Consider the following 19564-nt stretch of genomic DNA (forward strand, 5'->3'; position numbering starts at 1 on the left):
TTTCAGGCATGATCAATTCTTTGATCAATTATGAAAGCTGAAATGTTGTTTGAATAGAGTTGGAAAAGTATTTTTCTGTTAAACGCTTTTCAGTGGCTGTCAAAATTCGAAAGCTCAAAGACATAGCATATAGCGCAAGTGAAAAGAATAAAGGCAACTTTAACAGCTAACAAACACTGACTTTATTCCTGCACATTTTTACAAATACAAGATATATGTAAATATGTATATGTATATACACGCGAATACATAAAACTGTAAGGAAAATCAATGCCGCGGCATGGGCAAACAGATGGCAATAACCTGCATGCAGGGGTGGCAAATTGTAGTCAGGCAAAAGCGAGGGCTTTTAAAGCAGTGACAGCCGCCGTAAGGGGGCACACGCAATACTCACACACAACACCGTGTGAAACTCTGAGCTCGAACAAGCGAGGCAAACCGCGCCAATTTGTATGCAATGCAATTTCAAAAGCAACGCCGCCAAAGCGCTTTGCCGTCAAGCAACCCTGTACACAACCACAGTTCACGACAGCATGGGGGATGGTAGTAAGTGCGGCGCTGGTGGCGCTGATGAGTGCAGTGCAATGGCCGTGCCGCCTGTGTAGCTGGAGCTGGAGCTGGCTTTACAGCTGCCGCCAAATTGTGCTGCCACACTGCTGCCTGCAAAGCGCAGTTTATGGAGCGGGTTCCGGTACTGGAGCTGCCATGGAACCCTACAACGCTGTACACCTAACCGATTGACTTCTGTGCCTTTGCCGTGTTATAACTCCACTTTGCAACGTTTGAGCTGGGGTTGCGCTTACGTTGCAAGTTAGTTGGTGTTTTTTATATTTTTTTTAAATACTTTAACCACGCCAACACATATACATAATTACATGCTGATACATACATGTGTGTATGTATTATATATGTAAATGTATCAGTACATTGGCGTCGCGTTGTGCGTATTTTGTTTCTGTAGGTGTGTGCGCGCGTGTGCTTTTTTCCACTCCGTGCAGCAAACTGGCTTGGGGTGGCAAGGTAATGAGTCAAAAACACGTAAAGCGTGTATACGCGCACAACAAAAGCATAATTTATAAGCGTGCGGCCAAAAGTACTTTGTAGCGCTTGTTGGGGTGAATGTTGCCTTTTATGGGTGTTAGTGGAAATAAAAAGAAAATAATCAATATCAAAATAGCCAGCTCACATTAGTTTTGCTCGCTTAAGCGCTCACTGCGCAACCATTATTTTGCATGTGTGTTGTGTGCTTTTTAATAATTTTAATGTACATATAGTAACCTAAAATGCAAAACAACGTATCATCAAAAAAATCGAAATTGAGTTTTTATTGCTAACGATGCACAACTTCAAATTATATATATGTAGCATAAAATTTCCAGCTTCAACTGGCAGATATAACCAATATATAACCAACATATAACCATTATATAACCAATTTATAACCAAAACTCAATTGTTGTTTCAATATGAGTGGTTTCTATTATAACGCTTTTGCTTCGCCTGTAAACTTATTAAAAGTGATGTTACGTTATTTTGCATTTCAGGTGACGTAGACGTATGTACATATATACATATGCATATGTATGTACATATATACATATGTGTATGTATATAATTGCTTACTAGTAACACTACTCACCATTTGGTATATTTTGATTGAAATGATTGCCGTTGGTCTGATAGCGTTGCACATGATTATCGGCGACTCCCGCCGTTGCATTGCCATTGATACCGGTGGGCGTGGCAAAGGCGCCAGGTGGACCTTGTGTGTCGTGTCCAAATTTGGCCGCAAACTGATGTATTCCGGAGAAGGGACCACCGAACGCGGAGAAATTCATCATGACACGTTTACAGCGAGTTTGTGTCAGTGACGAAAAATGTTAATAGTGATCACTTCTTTATTTATACAGAGCTATAACTCTTTGGAAATTAATAAAAAAAAATGGCAAATGATTCGGATTGGCAAGCTTGCTTGGGTGGGTTGCGTAAATTATTGCTTATCCGTTTTGGCTTTCACTTTTCACTTTTTGCATTTCTTCCGTACTGTAATTACACAATTTTGCACATTTGTTATAATTTGAGTTTTATGATATATTATTATTATTAAGCTTTGTTTTATTTGTTTATTATCACTAAGAAATATTCGTTTTATAGCTTAGAAAATGTTCTTTTATTGCTCACTTCACACTGTGTTCGAAAAGAAAGAAAAAATCGGGCAATTTACACACAGCCTTCACTAAACATCAACATTCTGCTGCCAATTCACACACCACACCAAGTACAATTGCCTGACAGCGTTGCGGATGTCAGTGACAAGTTGGCTATTTGGCTATGCTTTGCTGCTGCTGTCGCGCCTCTACTGTTCCAACCGCTGCTTATGCTAGTGGCATATTGAAGTGCTTCAACTTTCATTTTTCGCGAGCGCACAGTTTGGCGGCGATGATTTAATCACGGCAACACTAACACTACTGTTTAAGCGGCTAAAATGGGCCGCGACTGAAGACACCATACAGACATAAACTCACATGCACATCTCTAGTGTGTATGTATGTATGTAACTCTGTCATATATTTACAAGCACATATGTAACGAAAGACATATTTACTTATGTAATTATGTACACCTACAAATTCAATGTATATGCGTATGTATGTGTATAAATGTGTATATTTTTTGTAAATGTATGATTGTGTGTGTGTGTGTGTGTCTCGCTGACAACTCAGAATAGTTAATGCGCGTCCACTGTGCGTCCGTCTGTGGCCGCAACGCACGCCCGTCTACTAAGAGCACAGTGTGAGTCAGCTGAACCTGCTGAGGTGTCTCCGCTGCCGTTTAAGGGTGAGCTGTTTGCTGTATTACTGCAGCACTTCTATTCTCCACCCCCCTCTATGCAATTATGCAAGTACACACTTACTTGTCTATGCAATCTTACGTGCGCCTGGGGGTTGGTGGGTGGCGCTGTACTTGTAGTCGCGAAGAAAATAAAAAGAAACAGAACAACAATAACAGCAACAACAAAACCACTTTTGTGTGTGTCTCTGCAGTTAAGTTTGTGCGGAAAGAAATTATATTTTTAACTTTCAATTTCTGTGAACGCCGCGCGGTGCTGTTGTGAAATTGGCAACTGAGAAGTTGACACTAAATTGCCAGTGCCACTGGTTTTGACTATGGGACTCTTTCTCTCTATACACAATGTATGTTTGTCGCTACCCAAAGAAATCGGTTCCAAACTAATACAACGAGCGCCATTTATTGCTGTATTACACGACGCAAAAGAAGTAAAAGCTGAAGGACTAACGGATACTAGCGACCAAACATGGATGTAGCACAAATCGAGACAACTAAGTAAAAGCTATCGTCAGCAGTAAACTGCTAGCTGGCGGTATACAATAGCAAGCATCGTGAAGTCAACACAAACAATATGTAGAATAGCAATAAAAAGTGGCGAGTAGTGTTGCCACCTTGGGGGTGGGAATATCGATAGCCATGCATTTGTATGTGTGTATATGTCGTTAAATGTATGTAAGTCTGTGTGTATTGGAGCTTGGTATGCCTGCAGGAAAAGAGTGCATGACTTTTTTAAAATATGATCAGAAAATCCGAGTGTCGGCTTTTTTAATGGCTCAATTCTATAATTATAGTTTTTGTTGTGGATGGTTAATAGAACGCTCAGTCCATGTCGCAACCACTCCACTGGAACAACAGAGAACAGTAAATTCTGAGAGATATACAACCATTTTTTCGCCAGTTGTTCTCCAAGAAATCAGGAAAACCAACCACCGAAGACAATGCGAGCTCTCAACCATCGGCTGAAACAATTGCTGTTTTGAGCACTCAAAACATTGGTATGATGAGTCATCCTCCATATAGTTCTAACTTGAAACCGAATGATTTCTTTTTAATCCACGTTCGTAAAAAATAAAGTAAGCCATCTGAAAAGGCGGTTGATGCGTTCAAAAGGCATTTTTTGGAGATACCTCAATCAGAGTGACAAAAGTGCGTCGACAATTTGTTCAAACGCATGCAAAAGTATAAATCTTAATGGAGAATATTTTGAAAAACAGTACAGCGATTTTCGATAATAAAAATTTGTTTTTGTACTCGAATCCCGAAGTGCTTATGTTTGTCATATGCGTATAATTCGAAAAATGGAGGGTCCCAGAAATCTGAAGTTTCTTAAAAAGCCTGTAATTACTTAGTCTCGTTTTTTCTTGAAAGTTGTTTTTTAACCCGTTCCCAAACTATACTCACTTATTGTGGTATGATTGTTCCTATGGGGTCCTTTCAACTACCACCCAGTAGACGACAATGGTTTGTTGTTTTCCTGTTTCTAATGCTTTTTCTGCGATATCGGTGCAGGGGTAGAAACATCGTGAGATGCGGTATAGACAGTGTGAATGGTAGAGTATAGAGTGTGCTTGATTTGCTATGCTTTCACTAATTTATTATGCCCTTGGTTCGGCGTTTCTAAAGTGAAAGTAATTAAATGAATAAGTCTTATGCCAACATGAGACCAAATAAATACATATGTACTTACTTATGCGATAAAGCCAAGCTTAGTTGGGTGCTAAAGAATCAAAATACATACAGATTTTATTTTACATTGATATTGTTTAGAAATTTCTAAATGTTTCAGGGAACAAATAGAGATAACCCTTAAAAAGTGCTGAGCTTGCGAATTTGAAGTTATATAAAGTGATTAGGTACCTTACAGATATTTAGCGTGACCCACTAAACTATAGCCAAGTTTACAATTAGCTAAAAATAACATTTACACAAGTTGCTCACCATTTATTCGTCGAATAACCTATAACTTCTTTCAAACTTCTTCGATCATAAGGTCATCGAGAATAAGTCCTTATATTTACGGTTTTCACAAGTCTCATAAAGTTATAAGTAATAACGATTCGAAAACTTAGCACTGAGAATTGTAAATGTGTAAACTCATTTTTGAATGGAATCCAACAACAATAAGTGTAAAAATTGATTTTACGATGCTTTACGACGGGTTGTGAGTACCCCAATTGTATAATTTTATAAAGTATTTGCTTTGAAAATTTTTAAAAATCTGTTTATTTAGTAAAGATCATAGTTTCCTTTTCATTGCAACTACGTTTGTATGTATGTATCTCTCAAATTTACCCAGTTTTCAAACCCACTTCGGAATTGTTTAACACGAGCTATGTACATATGTATAAACTAATTTAGATTCCCAAAAAGAACGGAACAGTGAAATTTATATAAAATTAGTATATTGGAAAAGGAAAAAAAGTCTTATAAACGGGAAAGTTATTGAATATGTTAGACAGATGTCATGCTAACCACACAGAAAAAAAATTAAGGCTCTTTATCCGCACATTAGTCCCGAGCCGACTGCAGTCATTCATTTGAACCCATATAAGATCAATAGAGAGCAATTTGTCGTAAATGGTATACATTTTTGGTCTACAACTTCAGGTGGCGTCGCTATTCTGCTGCTTGCTTTTACTTCCCTTACTAAATGTCGTTGTTTCTATGCAATGTTGTTGCTTTTATTGATGTCTTTTGCTGTTGTTATTTTTCTGTTTTCCATTTCGGGGGTGGAAATCGCATGTGAGGCGCAATCTACATGAAAACCTCGGTATGTATGTATGTATGTGCAAGACTAACGGGAAATGTTTCACTTTTCACTTGCTACGCTGTGTATTGCTGCTGCTGCTAAGCGGCAGCGACATGCGAGCATTTTGTGGAATGGGAAAGGGTGCGCTTACTCATTCTTCGCGATGTGGTAATTACACTGGGGTGAGACACCCATACAAACAATCATATTTGTGTGTGTAATTGCTCGTGGTGTGTGTGGGGGTTGGGGTGGCTTGCACCTATTATGTGTACCTCTATTAGTATGAGTATAGTGTGGAGACTCTTCTAAGTCATATGATTTAGTAAATATGTTTGTGTAAGTGTGCTATATGTCTCCATATATTTATAGGGCTGCTATATTTGGCTGCAGGTACGTGTAATGAATGCTCTTAGTGCTTGCGCCGAGTAACCCAGTGAGCTTTACTCGCACACTTACTCACTCACTCACTCACTTGAATTGGTGGTGAGTTAAAGAGTGAGTATGTTTGAGTGTTACTCGGCGATAGAATGAGTACATTGAGAGACTGTGTCAAATAGCTGTTATGTGGGGAGAGCAATGGGCAACAATTCTTTTACTGAAATTCCTCTGCTTGCTATTAGAGTGGTGAAAGTTTGAGCGATTTAGTGTGATGGAGAAACGAGCAAAACAAATTTGTTATGTCCACTCTTACTCTCAATGCCAAAGTGTTGCTAGGAAGTTGATAGAGATGTGTTTCTTCATTACAGATTTTTTAAAAAATAAGTTTGGTATTTTAATGCTCCGTACTTTTGGAATGGTACGAATACGAATATATTTTGTGTTTTGTTTTAAAAAAAGTGTATTTATCAAAATCTCGGCGCCAGTGAAGGAGAAAGGACGGGAGATCGGAGACAATTTCTACCGGGTCGGGAGTTCGCAGGCGGACTCGGTGCTGCAAAAAATTTTTGAACCCTTTATGCTCCTGCAGTATTTTCAGCGGTCAACATTAATTAAAAATGTTTGTTCAGATCAGCATCAATGTTTCTTATGGACTTTACTGGATTTATGATTATCAAATTATCATATTTTTTCCAGAGCACTTTTAAATTAAACTTTTCTCAAAATAAATCACATAATCAGTAAATTTATGGATCAGGGAACTCGCATCATATATCCTTCCTGGAACCGGTTTTCTCTATGTGAAGTGAAAAGTTTCGATGTTAAAAAAGTGTGCTGTCAGTAATGAAACATTGAGTTTTACATACATACATATGTATACAAGTATAGACTGATCTAGTTTAGGAGTTTCCCAAAAAGGAGGGCGTCAGAAGGAATGAATATTATGACGTTGTTGTAGCAGTAGCAACGAAAATTATCTCAAATTTATACTAAAAATTCTAATAAATGTTGATTATTTTAAAAATACAAATTAGTGTTTTTGATACTACGCTTTTAAGTACTTTATGCTTCGGCACTTCGGATCTCTACATTTCGACAAACTCGTCTTCGGTTATAAAATTATTAAGGGGTTACATGGGTTTACGGGTTTCAAAATATCGAAAAAAAATTTTTATTGTCTTATTAAATTCTACAACACCTCTAGAATATTATCCTCAAGTTTCGTAAATACAGCCTTGAGAACTGGAGCGCTCGAGGATAGCTAGACTTTTTTCGATTACCACTATTTGAAAAAAATATGTCGCGAAATTTTCACTGAAGTTTTAAATTTTATGTAAAAATTTCTGCAAAAACTCCTTTTTTTCCTTCGTCCAAGTTCTTAGTTATGGTTCTAACTAAACACGTATTTTTTCACTTAAGATGATCCTGTAAGGAATTATTCAGCCAACGAGGGCGTATCTTTTTTCCGACGGGTCACCGGAAATGGCGTCGCAATGGTCGACTTTAAAATATTTGTTTCCAAAAAATTCAGATTTTCTTTGTTAACAGTGTATGTTTGTAACAATAAAAAATTCTAATAAAATATTTAATTTTTTATATGAGAAAAAAATTGTTGATAAAGGGCTGTTTTTTACCCGAGGAAACCCATGAACACCTTAAGTTCTACTTTCGGGTTGACTCGATGTTAAGGGGTCAGTAGGATAATCTGGCCTGTTTTTTGACATTTTTTTTCATAGAAATTTTTATTCTACAATAGAACTTTTTTCACATATCATGAGGTATATCGTGGAGTGTGTAAACAAATGTTTTCGGAATTTTTTGATGACATCTGTCGGAGAAATGGCTGGGTGAATGATATGCGTTTTTTTCACTGGCGGACACGATTTTTCATGTTTGGATCAGCTGAAACATAAAAACCCAATTTATCCTTCAAAAGTACTTGAATGATTATCGTCCCTACTAGAATCATGAACAAATTTTTTTTTTTTAAATTTCCCCATGTTTTTTTTAGATAAATTTTTTCATAACATTGTCAATAAATTATAAAAAATGTAGGGACGATAGCCAGGCGTTTCGTGAACATTTAAAAAAATTAAGCAAATCGGTTGAGTAGTTCGACCGGAATCATGCCCGCTAGTTTAAAAAAGTATGTTTTGAGAAAAACGCGTTTAAAGTTAGAGGTTTCAGGTCTGAAGATATTGCTATACAAACGATCGCCTGAGTATATTCGATGAGTTATCTTAACTTAGGTAAACATAGTGGCTTTGTTAGACAAATATCTGGAGGGATCATTTAAAACTGAAGAATTTGTGCCTTGGGGGTGTAGTATTCTGCATTACTTACGAATTTTATGGGTAGATCGTCATGCCGACTTCTGATGGGGTTTATTTCTTTAAGGGGTATTGACAATGGATATTTATACTGATATATTGCACTGAGTGAAACTATGTAAATTACTCACACAAACACATTTCCGAATTTTAAACTAATAATTTTAATTTTCATATACTTTGAAGTCATTCTCGATTTAAAACAATTAATTTGTTAAATAAATAGTGGCCCAATCTTTAAAACCGAAAGTTTTTATGAAAGTAAAACCATTTCAATTAGCATTTGTACTCGGCAATGAACTCGCTAGAGAGCAGTAACAAAATACGCAGCAGGATACAGAGAGACTGCGAGAGAGCGAGTGTGTGAGTGCGTGAGTATATAATTGCCATTGAAAATGACTGGAGTTCTCGTTTTGGAGGTAGTAAGATCTAACGGTATATAATAGTATTAGTAGTTATTGTTTTTGTCTTTTCCATTTTATACACTTTTCACTTTGAAAGTTAAAGCTCGTACTAGTTGGTGTTTTTGTAATTGTTTGTGGTACGTTGTTCCCACTGACTACATATGTACATATGTATGTGTAATAGTAAATGTGCGCGTGACCCCATCGTATGTGTGTGGCGGCGCCAACGTATCCTTGTGTTTATGGATTTCTTGCCTGGAGGGTAGCTTTTCACTTTTCAGCACAAACACAGTCATGGAGACAAATGCACACACATACATATGTACAAGTATGAAATATGAATTTACATACATATGTACATACATATAGTTATGTACACACTAGTCACTTACACACTTCTCTTAGTATATACATATGAATACTGAGTTCTTGTTTAAAGCACATTTATTGTTTCTTTCCCATTTTATTTGTTGTTTTACACTTCTCTGTCATTTTAAACTTACTAATAACTATTTATTTGTAAACTATTTTAATTTTAATTTAAAAGCATTTTATCATGTCTGCAGACACGCTGATTTATTAAAAACACATTATAATTCACAACAATAGCAATAACCACATATCCGGTTGCAGTTACATCCGCTAATTGTACCGTTACGTCTTGAAATTGTTGTCGTCGAGCGTTGAATGGCAGCTGCCGCCACGTTCATGACGCTTTGTAGTGGCAATGCCAGCTTCTTGGAAACGCGTCTCTCGCTCTCACTACGTTCGACTTGCGCCTTTAGGCGACTTCGTTTTGGGTGGTGGTTGTTTACATGTTATGTTTGGCGAGCAGGTTGTTATTTTCCGCCAAACGTTGACTTTGTCAAATGGTTGTTAGGGTAGGCGATTGCGCGCATGTGCAGAGAGAAAAAGGTTCAGATATTGAAAATTAAGCTTTTAGCTAGCAAAGTTTTCAACCAAAACTATTTTATAGTAAAATTAAAATTCTACGATTTTCGAGAGTGTTTCAAATAAAAGATCGCAATCGTGAAATTGCCACAACAAATGTTATCTGATGGTTCATTAGCTTGTGTGTGTGGAAGGACATAATTCGACTTTATTATCTATAGAACATTGAAAAAGTTCGAATAGGAATTAACTGTCTGAAAAACAATAAAGCGGCGAGGCTGATGGATTACCGACCGAGTTATTCAAATACGGCGGCGAAGAACTGATAAGGAGCATGCATCAGTTTCTTTGTAGAATATGGTCGGACGATTGGAATTTAAGTGTGCTCTGCCCAATCCACAAAAAGGGAAACCCCACAATCTGCGCCAACTACCGTGGGATATGCCTGCTCAACATCACATGTAAGATTCTATCGAGCGTATTGTGTGAAAGATTAAAGCCTACCGACAACAAACTGATTGGACCTTATCAGTGTGACTTTAGACCAATCAACAACTGACCGGATATTCACCATGCGCAAAATTCGTCAGGATCGGGAAGGACCTTTCGAGCCGTTCGATACCAAACGAGGTTTCAGACAAGGTGACTGCCTTTCGTGCGACTTCTTTTACTCTTCGTGTAAAAAATTCGAGCTGGAGAACTGGTTGTATGGTCTTAGGTTGTATGCATTTCCGCAATTTTGTATATGAAATGAAAGACACAATCAATTGATACTCTTTGGTATTAACCATATTTTATTTGATACATTTGGTTTTCGCAACATTTCCTTATTGTTTTTTATAGTATGAGTTGCAGCAATGATTTTCATTTTCTACATCGTTTGTAATCATATACTTTAAAGGCAATTGAAAAGCAATTAATTTTTAGACAGAGCTGTCGCCAGCTCTACATTAGGTAAATAAATTATTAACAAAAAAGGAATACAGCTTTGTAATAAATATGCAGAAAGCTAAGGATTTTTTTTGTTGATATATGAGGATGGGTGCAATCAAAATTAATTTTTCATAACATAAATCATGATTGCTTTTGACTAAATTTTATGCAAAAATCCAAAATAATATTTTGTGCATTGCGGAAGCCAAAAACTACAAAATATATACATTTTTGAAGGAGCGTGGGGAAATACGCAACAGTGATTTTGTTTTATGTTTAAATTTCATTTTTGAACGGAAGGCAACACAGTTTGCTTGAAGCAAAATTTAAGCTAGGAATTCGAAAAAAAGTACGCATGTAATTTATAATAGACAACTCAGAAAAGCGGGAAAATTCGTCAATTAAATACTATAATTACTTTTAAAGACAAAATATGTTAAATAATTAATAAAAAAGGAAATTAGTAAGAAAATTTCAGCATATAGTAGGATAGTATGAATATTTTTTTTACGATTATATACGAAGTATGAAAACTTATAACATTTGACAAGACATATGTAAGTATGTATTTTGTATATCTGTATAATAATACCATTCATGGATGTATTGCATAGATTTGTTTTTCAATTTAGAGCTTATATAACTTATGCGGTATACATATTTATATATATATATATACGTATGTATATATAATTATACTGCGAGAAATTACGTGCAATTCAAGAATATCCGCCACATGAGTACGATAATATTATTACATAAACTTTGCATTCCCAATAACCCACTTTCTTTTTTCCTTCTTTGCTTTTGCTGTATTATACATAAATATATATTGATATATTGTGAGTTCGAGTATTCATGTATCATTTATGTATGTTTGCATGTCTTATATGCTTTGTAAGTTTGCAAGCAACCTTCGAAGAATTAAATAAAAAAAAGATACATTATACTACAATATTTGTTCGCAATAAAAATTGCCATTTGAGAATTAATTATTTCGCTAATATTTTTTGTGCGGTTTTCTACAAGTGCATTTTATACGCCCCAGCACGCCCACACACACAGTTGTGAAAAAATATACCAATTAAAAAGTTTGCTTAAGCAAATAAAAAAGAAAAAGAGAAGCACTTAAAATATACATATATTGGAAAAAATCACAATATGAAAGCATTAAAATATGTGAAAACACATCAACTGCAATTGTATGCCTAACTTATTAAATACAAAAAAAAATTATATTCATATTTTTTTTCTACATTACATATTTTATATATAGAATTCGAAATTCAAAAATATTATATTCAACAGTTTCTCAATTCAACTTACATAAAAATTACATTTATTGATTATCGATAAATTAATAAAAAAAATTAACACGCGTTTGGTGTAAATATTGTAACAAAAAATAAATATTTACGTAGGCTTAAATGAATATATCACGATTTACTATAGCATAAACTTAATTTTAATGGCGATGTTGCATGAAATGATAAAGTTTCGCTTTGACAATACGACACTAGATGTATGTATGTCTCTGATAACACATTTGCGTACCTACCACAGAGTACTTTTGATGAAGGGGAACCATAAGTTTATAAAAAAATATATATATATAATTAAAAGGGCGCGTAAAAGTCTGCGCTTTCACGAAAAAGTTCTAAGGCAGATTTAAGAAAATGTAGCCCTAAAAAAAATCCATTCAGCATTGCTCAAAAAAATTTTAAATTTTTTTAAATTTTAAAATTTTCTTGATATGCGCATTTTGCGCAGATTGACGAGAAAATTTCAAAATGTTGAAAAGTGGCATATTTCATGGTATATAGCACTTTCTAAACAAACTGCTTTATTAGTTTCCTAACAGTTAAACGAGTGCAGATAAATATTTCAATAATTAACGAAAATTATCATAAGTTAGCACTTTAAAATAATAGCAGAGTATTCAAAAACATAACCGTACATTATTTTACAATTTTCACTTGTCAATTCATCACAATTTCATAATTATTCACTTCTTAACTCACTGCATCTCCTAACTATCTTCACTTATTAGTTGCAATAACTGTCCGTTTCACTTGTGTTATTATGTGTTTGTTTTTGTATGCATGCAAATATGTAGTTCATATAGTAATTAAGTTTGAGTTAAGTTTTGAGAGTACGAAAGCTTTTATAATGCTTAACTATTATTTACTGACACCTTTTAACCTCATTCAGCTGCAAATTTGAAAAAATACTGCTCTATTTGTTCTTCTCCACATTGCAGATTGTCTGCTCCAAACTCATAATGATCGTTTTGTTTTAAACTTCTCACAAAGGATAGCCCATGGCTGCGGAGAGTAGCGGTTCCCACGCACGATTTATATCCATGTACAGCGTGGTACATTGCTCAGCTATTAAATCGTCCTCATCCAACACCGTTATTGGAAATAAATCATTCTGAAACATATGAAAATAATTTGTACGTTTTTGAAAGACTTTCTCATTCCACTTACATTCTTTGCCTGCCACAACTGCTCGAGCAGTCGTAGGAAACGTTGCATTTCCGAGCTGCTCGCAAAGAAGATCACCAAATCATCGGTGCTGTCGCGCACCTCCTGACAAGAGAACTCCAGCACACACCACCATGTGTCATTGTGCGATGGTATTTTAATGCCCGTCATTTCTTTTATATCCGCACAGGTGAGTATCTCTAGACCAGAATCCTTCCCATACACACTATACATATTGGAGTAACGCGTTTCCGTTTGCTTAGCACATTCTGTCGGCATTTGGCGTGAATAATTAGTTGTTGTGGCTAATGATGTTGCGTTCGTGGTGGTGGCATTTGTAGAAGTTGAATGTGTGGTATGGTCACCGCATGTGGTTGTAGACTGTGATAGTTGGGAAAGTTTGGTAGGCGTTGAATTCACTGATGAGCAAGATCTTGGTGCAAAACGGGTTGGTGTACTCATTGCTGAGCTTAGCTGTGAAAAATATAAAATATGTAAAGCTTTATTAAGTAGTCATATTAATTATGACTAAAATATTTAACTAAATTTGGAATTAAATTTCAAATACAACTTGGACTTTATATAAGAAAAAATGGTACACTTAAGATCTAATACTACCCGGACAGGACCATATAAACTGGACGTGCAAACAGAATTGATAACACATTTTTCCCCCAAAATTGTTAAGATCTTTTTATAATGTTCGTGTGAATTTTGATCACCATATTTAAAAAAAAATGATCAGTCCGGGGCAATTTTGATCTTGAGTGTAACTCCGTAAGCCATCTAATGAACTTATTATTGCAAATAAGTGAATATGAGAGTGATACTCAAATTTCCTTACCAGACTGCCTGTTTCGCCTGCTGTTAGACTGCATTCATCATTGACGCGAGCTATAAAATCCTTGCCAGAACTTGCTACATTTTGAGTATTCTCTGCATCAGGCTTTATTTGCTTTAAGGGCGCCGAAAAATCTTCACGCAATGTTATCAAATGATGTTGTGTCACAACTAGCGTGCAACCAAGAGTTTTATGCTTCTCCTGCATTTCGAACAGCTACAAAAACAAAATGTTCAGTGTCAGAGCAACACTTTCGAGTTAAAAGCCAAAAATTTTACTTACGCCACTCGCAGTTTGCAGCAGCGCTTGCAACCATTCCGAGGCAACATACTCATCCGGTGCGGCCAACTGCAATAGTTGGCCCTTCAGAATAATCTCGAAACAGTGTGGTCTTCCAGCTTTGAGTGAACGACGCGCACCTTGACATTCAGCGAGTGCCACAGCCCAGCTTGGTATTTTCTGTGTTGAGTCATTGAACATGTATAAAACACCAGCCCTAATAAACCAAATGAACAAAACATTTAGTAAAACAGGTGGACTAGAGACAACGCCGTAACTTACTTCAATAAGAAATAACCGGGATTCCAGATATGCCTGGCGCTATTACTCGCCTGGTGTTCTTTGATGCGTCGATGCATAAGAAAACCTTTAACGTGCGGTCCCAAGGGCTCTTGCTCATTACCTAGGACGCCAGCTGGCACATTCACCACCGCATAGTACATCCAAGTGTCTGTAGCACCAACCGATGAATTCTCACGTACAAAAGCTTGTAGTGGTGCGAGATGAGCAAACGACAATTGTCCGACAGCTGGTAACGAAGAGCCACTACGACGCGCGCACATCTCCAAATTTGCTACCAAACCATCAGCGGGATATGGGCCACCAGCCAATAATACTTGTTGCATATCGCGTGCGCTATTGCTGAGTAACACCGTATTGCCAAACGGACCCATCTGAAAGTGTGATAAAGTTTAAGTGATGTCATATTGGCTATCACAAATTTCTAACTTACTAATATCACATCCAGTTCGACATAGGCGAGCACGAATTTCGAACACAAACGATTACGCACCAAATCCGTTACATACAATGTGCGATCGGTAAGGAAAACCAAAACCGGGGTCATATAGCCTTCACGACTATAACCGGTGTATAATTTGAAGACCTGCGTATTATTTAAGAAAATATATTAGTTATTTGTGATCTATTTTATTTATTTGAATATTTGTTGTGTTTGACTGACTCGTTTTAGCGCCAACTCACCTTCATAAGTTGCTCGGCAGGATCTCTTAGTATATGTAAATAGTTTCCATTAAATATATCAATGGATATTTCACCTATACCAAGTTCAAAGCGTGCCACATCGCCCGGTAGGTTATCGATTTGTGCTAATTCATGCCGTGGCGAATTCGCACCCGACATTTCGATCTCCATCGCTATCTCCGCGTTTAAATCATCAATTAGTTCATAATTCTTTGGCTTTACACCTGGTACATATAAATTGCCAGAGAATAGTTTCTGCTCACTACGTAATTTGTCGGCAAAGAAATTATTCTTGCGTATCGAAGATTCGAGTATCTTTTTCTGTGTAACATTACGTAAGAAGCGATTAATTAACGATGTTTTCGCATTGTTTGGTTGTGGTGGCTTCAAGAGATTCGCATAGTCGCTCATCATTTGCCTGTCACTCATCTCACTTGGATAATCTACGATGACAATGTCACTCTCATTTTTATCCGTATCCGTTGTTATGGTTATAATATCATCAAATTCCTCGCTGAGTATGGTGCTTTTCGAATCGCGTCCACAACTACCGCGTACGCCTATGTAGCCACCACCACTGCCAAGAGGTGTGCTGTTTGCCAGGACCGGAGTGCTGCCTAAATTGAAGATATCCGGACTGAGCAATGTTGCTTCGGGGTGACAAAGCGCCATATTTCCATTTCCACCGCTACCAAGACTTGTGCCATAGCGTTGTGGTTGTGTGGCTAAATTTCCGCCACTTGAACGCTTCTTCAGTGGCGAGGGTAAGTGACGCTGTTGTTTTTCCACGTTGCCGCGCAAGTCTTGCCCTATAGCCAAACTATTGTTGCTGTTATTGCCTACGCTGCCGACGTTGAATGAAGAACAGGTGGTTGCTTTCGATTGAGTCTGCGGTAATGAGCATGCACTAGAATTGGTCAACTCGGATATTGTAGACGATGAGATCGTGTTTGGCAATGGATGTTTAGGGGGTTGTTTTGGTTCGGTGACTTCTTTGAATGAATTGTTTTGAATTTTAGGTGCTGGAAAAAACATGATGATTCAATTTGATTTTTTTGTGATAAGTATGTTATATAAAAAGTACGAAATGGTTCTTAAATTATAATAACAAAAAATGTGTACTTACAATAATTATCAGCGCCTGCTCTCTGTGTATCTTCCACAACGTTAGCAACATTTTTAGTCGCTGAAGCTGAAGATTTCTTAGCGTTAGGTGTTGCGGTTGAATCTTTATTAAAACTGCGAAAGAAGTTCGAAAATGTTTTTGCTATGGGCGCAGCACTGAAAGCACTACGCAAATGATCTGGCTCCGGTTGTGCAATGGGCGTTTCGCTTTCCAGTAACAAGCTCGACGCAATACTTCCAGGCGTGTTACTTGCTGTGTCCAAATCAAGCTCGAGCATTTCATTTGTGTCGTAACAATATGACACACCTGTGTGCTCGAAAACTGTGCTCTCACAATTAACAATAAATTTGTTGCGAAATTGTGACGGTTGCTCAGCAGCCGCCGGCAGCTGCTTTGTTGCGTCAAGATCTGTAGGTTTATCAACGAGTTGGTTTTGTGTGTAGATACCCTCTAGATCGGGGCGTTGGTCTGCATCGATTTCTTCCTGCCTCTGCAACACTCGACCGGGTGGCTCCGTAGTAGCTGATTTTTCTGCGCTACTTTGACGTGTCGGTGCATATATCTCTTCGTCATTCTTACGTCGCAATTGCTCGTCGACATTGTGTACGAATTTTTTGACGCCCTGCGACTTTTTAGAGCCATCAAGGCTTTTACTTAGAAAAGGTTTTTGCTTAAGTGGTGGAGAAGGCGGTGCAAAGAATGATTCAGCTAATGGTTTTGCTTTGTGCTCCGGAGTGGCTTGTTCCAATTCTGGTACGCATTCGACAACTGACTGGAGATCTTCAGAACCTTCGGGTACACCGCGCTCTGGAAGCGGCATTGTGAATATACTTTTTAATGAACCAATAATCATTTTGCTACTGTTGTCGATTAATTGATTCATATCGTGCACATTAAATTTTTTGACGCGTGTACTCAGATCCTGTTCGTAGATGATATTTGTGTTCCGTTTGGGTTTCTTTAAGCAACTTGATTTCGGTTTTTTCTCCTTGTTCCACACCGATTTTTTCGGATTATTTTCATTTAGGTTATCAATGTTCGGTTCAGAGAAGTAACAGTTATCACCTGTTGATGGATGAAAATTTTAAGTGAATTAGTTGTGTACAATGATATTTTACAAAATAAGATAAATAATCAATTTTACCGGACACGTAACATTTAATTCCCCGTTGGAAAAAAATATTTATGGGAAAGTTTTATTTTTACTTTTAGATTTAACATGAAACATAAATTTTTCTCCAATTGGCTTTTACCATGTGCGTCTGTTATATAATACATTTATGTAATTTCCGCTCAACACTACGAGTAAAGCAAATATTCTTAATCAAATTAATGACTCACCAATTATATTATTGTTCGCGTTACTCATGCCAATACAGTCGCATGAACTGCTCTTCGCTTGCCCATATTGTTGTCTATTTGAGTTTTTATCATTTTCGTCCGAGTCCAAACTGGAATTTGAGCTAGAACAAGAGCACCGATACAACACCTGTTGACCCTCAGCACCATTACCTACACCAGCACCATCAGCAGCACCGTCACGTACTTTTGGCATATATTCAAAAACACCAGAATTATCATATTGTAATGCTTTTTGCTCCTCCATATCATAAACATCCGAGTTGCCATAGTCTAGTACATCGGAACATGCATTACGATAAACCACACATCGACGTCTTTGCTCGCATCTATTTTGATCCGCTTCATCTTCATGCGCATGTGCACACAGTTCTGACTGTGCAGCTGCGCCACCTGCAGCTCCCGCATCTCCTTCCGAACACCAAGAGTAACGTCCTGATACTCCTATATGTTGTAGCGCTTTGCGGCCAGACTTATATGTAATGAAGCCATGTTCAATATGTATATTGTCGGTGCGAGTATTTTTGAGTATGTCTTCATGAAAGGATACTCGTTTTTTGGGCGCTTTAGGTGTAATGGATGTCTTGCGCGCTTTACGCCGATATACAATATTTTCAGTAGTATCAAAGGTGGAACAGGTGCTTGTAGTCATTGCATCTTCAATGGGAACATTCGCTTCTGAATCGTTCGTTGTGTCGGTTGTTGTAACATTGAAGTTTGTATCAAAGCCGGCTACAATTTCCTCAAATACTGCGCTAACGAAATGACGTTCCTTAACTGTTTGCATCGGAGCTGCAACCACAGCAACTTGTTCACGATTAGCGCTATGTTCTAGTACATTGCCTGATTTGATTTCTTCAAATTCGAAACCAGTTTGTGAGGTAATTGATTCAACCATGAATTCGCTTGATTCAGAATCCAGCAACTGCACTCCGGAATCACTTGGCGTTGTGTCATCCAAGGTGCTATTCATGCTCGAATTCATTTTGTCAAGCGTCGAAGAATTGTCGTACTTGCTGACAGATTTACTTGCTTGCCCCTTTCGATCAAGATCACCGACAGCACACAACGGCGATTCCATTACAACATCAAAAGAGGACGGTGGTCGCTCCACTAAAATTTCTATATGCAGTTTAAAAGAATAATGTACAGGAAAAATGTATACACTTGTGTATGTATATCCACTTTATTTGCGGGTTTAATAGGATGAATTTTTTTTTTGAGAGTTTTGAAAATATATCCAATTCGAGCCAATTATTGTAACATGATCTTAAATAAAAGAAAAACATAAATAGCATCATTACAAATTAAAAAAGTGATTTATTTTGGTTACAGTTGCACTTTTCGCAAAAATCAATATCAACTTGCACCACACCGGCAGCGAGTAACACACACAAACAATAACAAAGGATCTATTATTTGGGATTGTATACCCATTCTTTTCAATATAAGATTTACGTACTCCATTACAGGAACCAACAAGAATTACTATTGCTATTGTGTGCTTGGACCCACCCGCTGCCTCTAGCCCACCCACTTTTTCATTTCATTCAAGTCGATATTCACTTAGAAAGTTGCAGCCTTTGTTCTTTACCTTCCAATTGCTGTGGGAAATCCATGTTTCCGTGATGAATTTTATCTCGACAAATAAGAGTGGGTGTTTCTCTATCTTTTCACAAGAGTTTTTATTAATTTATTTATACCAATTTACAATATTTTACATTTTTCTGGAGCAACACAAATTTTATTGCTGCGTACTTGAACTGAAAATTGTGAATACGCAAATCAATAATCACCGATGCTTCATCTTGCAAATTTCAATTATTCACCGTAGATATACATATGTGCTGAACTTGAAATTTGTTTTATAAGCGTCTTGTTAAATTTCAATTTTATTTAAGTATTTTAGTAAAGAAAGGTAGACATTTTACCAATTTCTTAATATATTAAAATC

At 37.0% G+C, this 19564-nt stretch overlaps 2 protein-coding genes across 3 annotated transcripts in view; both read right to left on the reverse strand.

Moving 5' to 3' along the window:
- Positions 1-9170, reverse strand: part of LOC120766886 (zinc finger protein 84) — a 28753-nt gene extending 19583 nt beyond the window's left edge. The window contains exons 1-2 of the mRNA XM_040092632.1: positions 9104-9170; positions 1640-2187 (exon numbers count right to left, since the gene is read on the reverse strand). Of these exons, the coding sequence (XP_039948566.1) occupies positions 1640-1841 (202 nt within the window). The 5' untranslated portion in view covers positions 1842-2187; positions 9104-9170. The remainder of the gene's footprint in view (positions 1-1639; positions 2188-9103) is intronic.
- Positions 9171-10365: 1195 nt separating this feature from the next.
- LOC120768610 lies at positions 10366-19365 on the reverse strand. 2 transcript variants are annotated; one of them, XM_040095381.1, is made up of 10 exons: positions 19205-19365; positions 17593-18732; positions 16252-17316; positions 15126-16147; positions 14875-15027; positions 14424-14815; positions 14145-14358; positions 13866-14078; positions 13025-13495; positions 10366-12968 (listed from the first exon to the last, which is right to left on the reverse strand). In XM_040095381.1, the coding sequence occupies exons 1-10, from the start codon at positions 19227-19229 to the stop codon at positions 12840-12842; spliced, it is 4824 nt and encodes a 1607-aa protein (XP_039951315.1). In that variant the 5' UTR covers positions 19230-19365; the 3' UTR covers positions 10366-12839. The 2 variants fall into 2 exon arrangements, with proteins under 2 accessions (XP_039951315.1, XP_039951319.1); XM_040095385.1 differs by having other exon boundaries at positions 17593-18879.
- Between the last annotated feature and the right edge of the window lie 199 nt (positions 19366-19564).

The sequence above is a fragment of the Bactrocera tryoni genome, chromosome 1 (assembly GCF_016617805.1).
Source record: "Bactrocera tryoni isolate S06 chromosome 1, CSIRO_BtryS06_freeze2, whole genome shotgun sequence".
NCBI classification, from domain to species: domain Eukaryota; kingdom Metazoa; phylum Arthropoda; class Insecta; order Diptera; family Tephritidae; genus Bactrocera; species Bactrocera tryoni.

Excerpts from the sequence above, each read along its gene's own strand:
- LOC120768610 (XM_040095381.1), bottom strand. The coding sequence starts at position 19,229 with ATGGATTTCCCACAGCAATTGGAAG. Across the intron at positions 15,028-15,125 it reads CTGCCGAGCAACTTATGAAG|GTCTTCAAATTATACACCGG; the intron begins GTGAGTTGGCGC and ends AATAATACGCAG. Across the intron at positions 14,359-14,423 it reads CCCGGTTATTTCTTATTGAA|GGCTGGTGTTTTATACATGT; the intron begins GTAAGTTACGGC and ends TTGGTTTATTAG.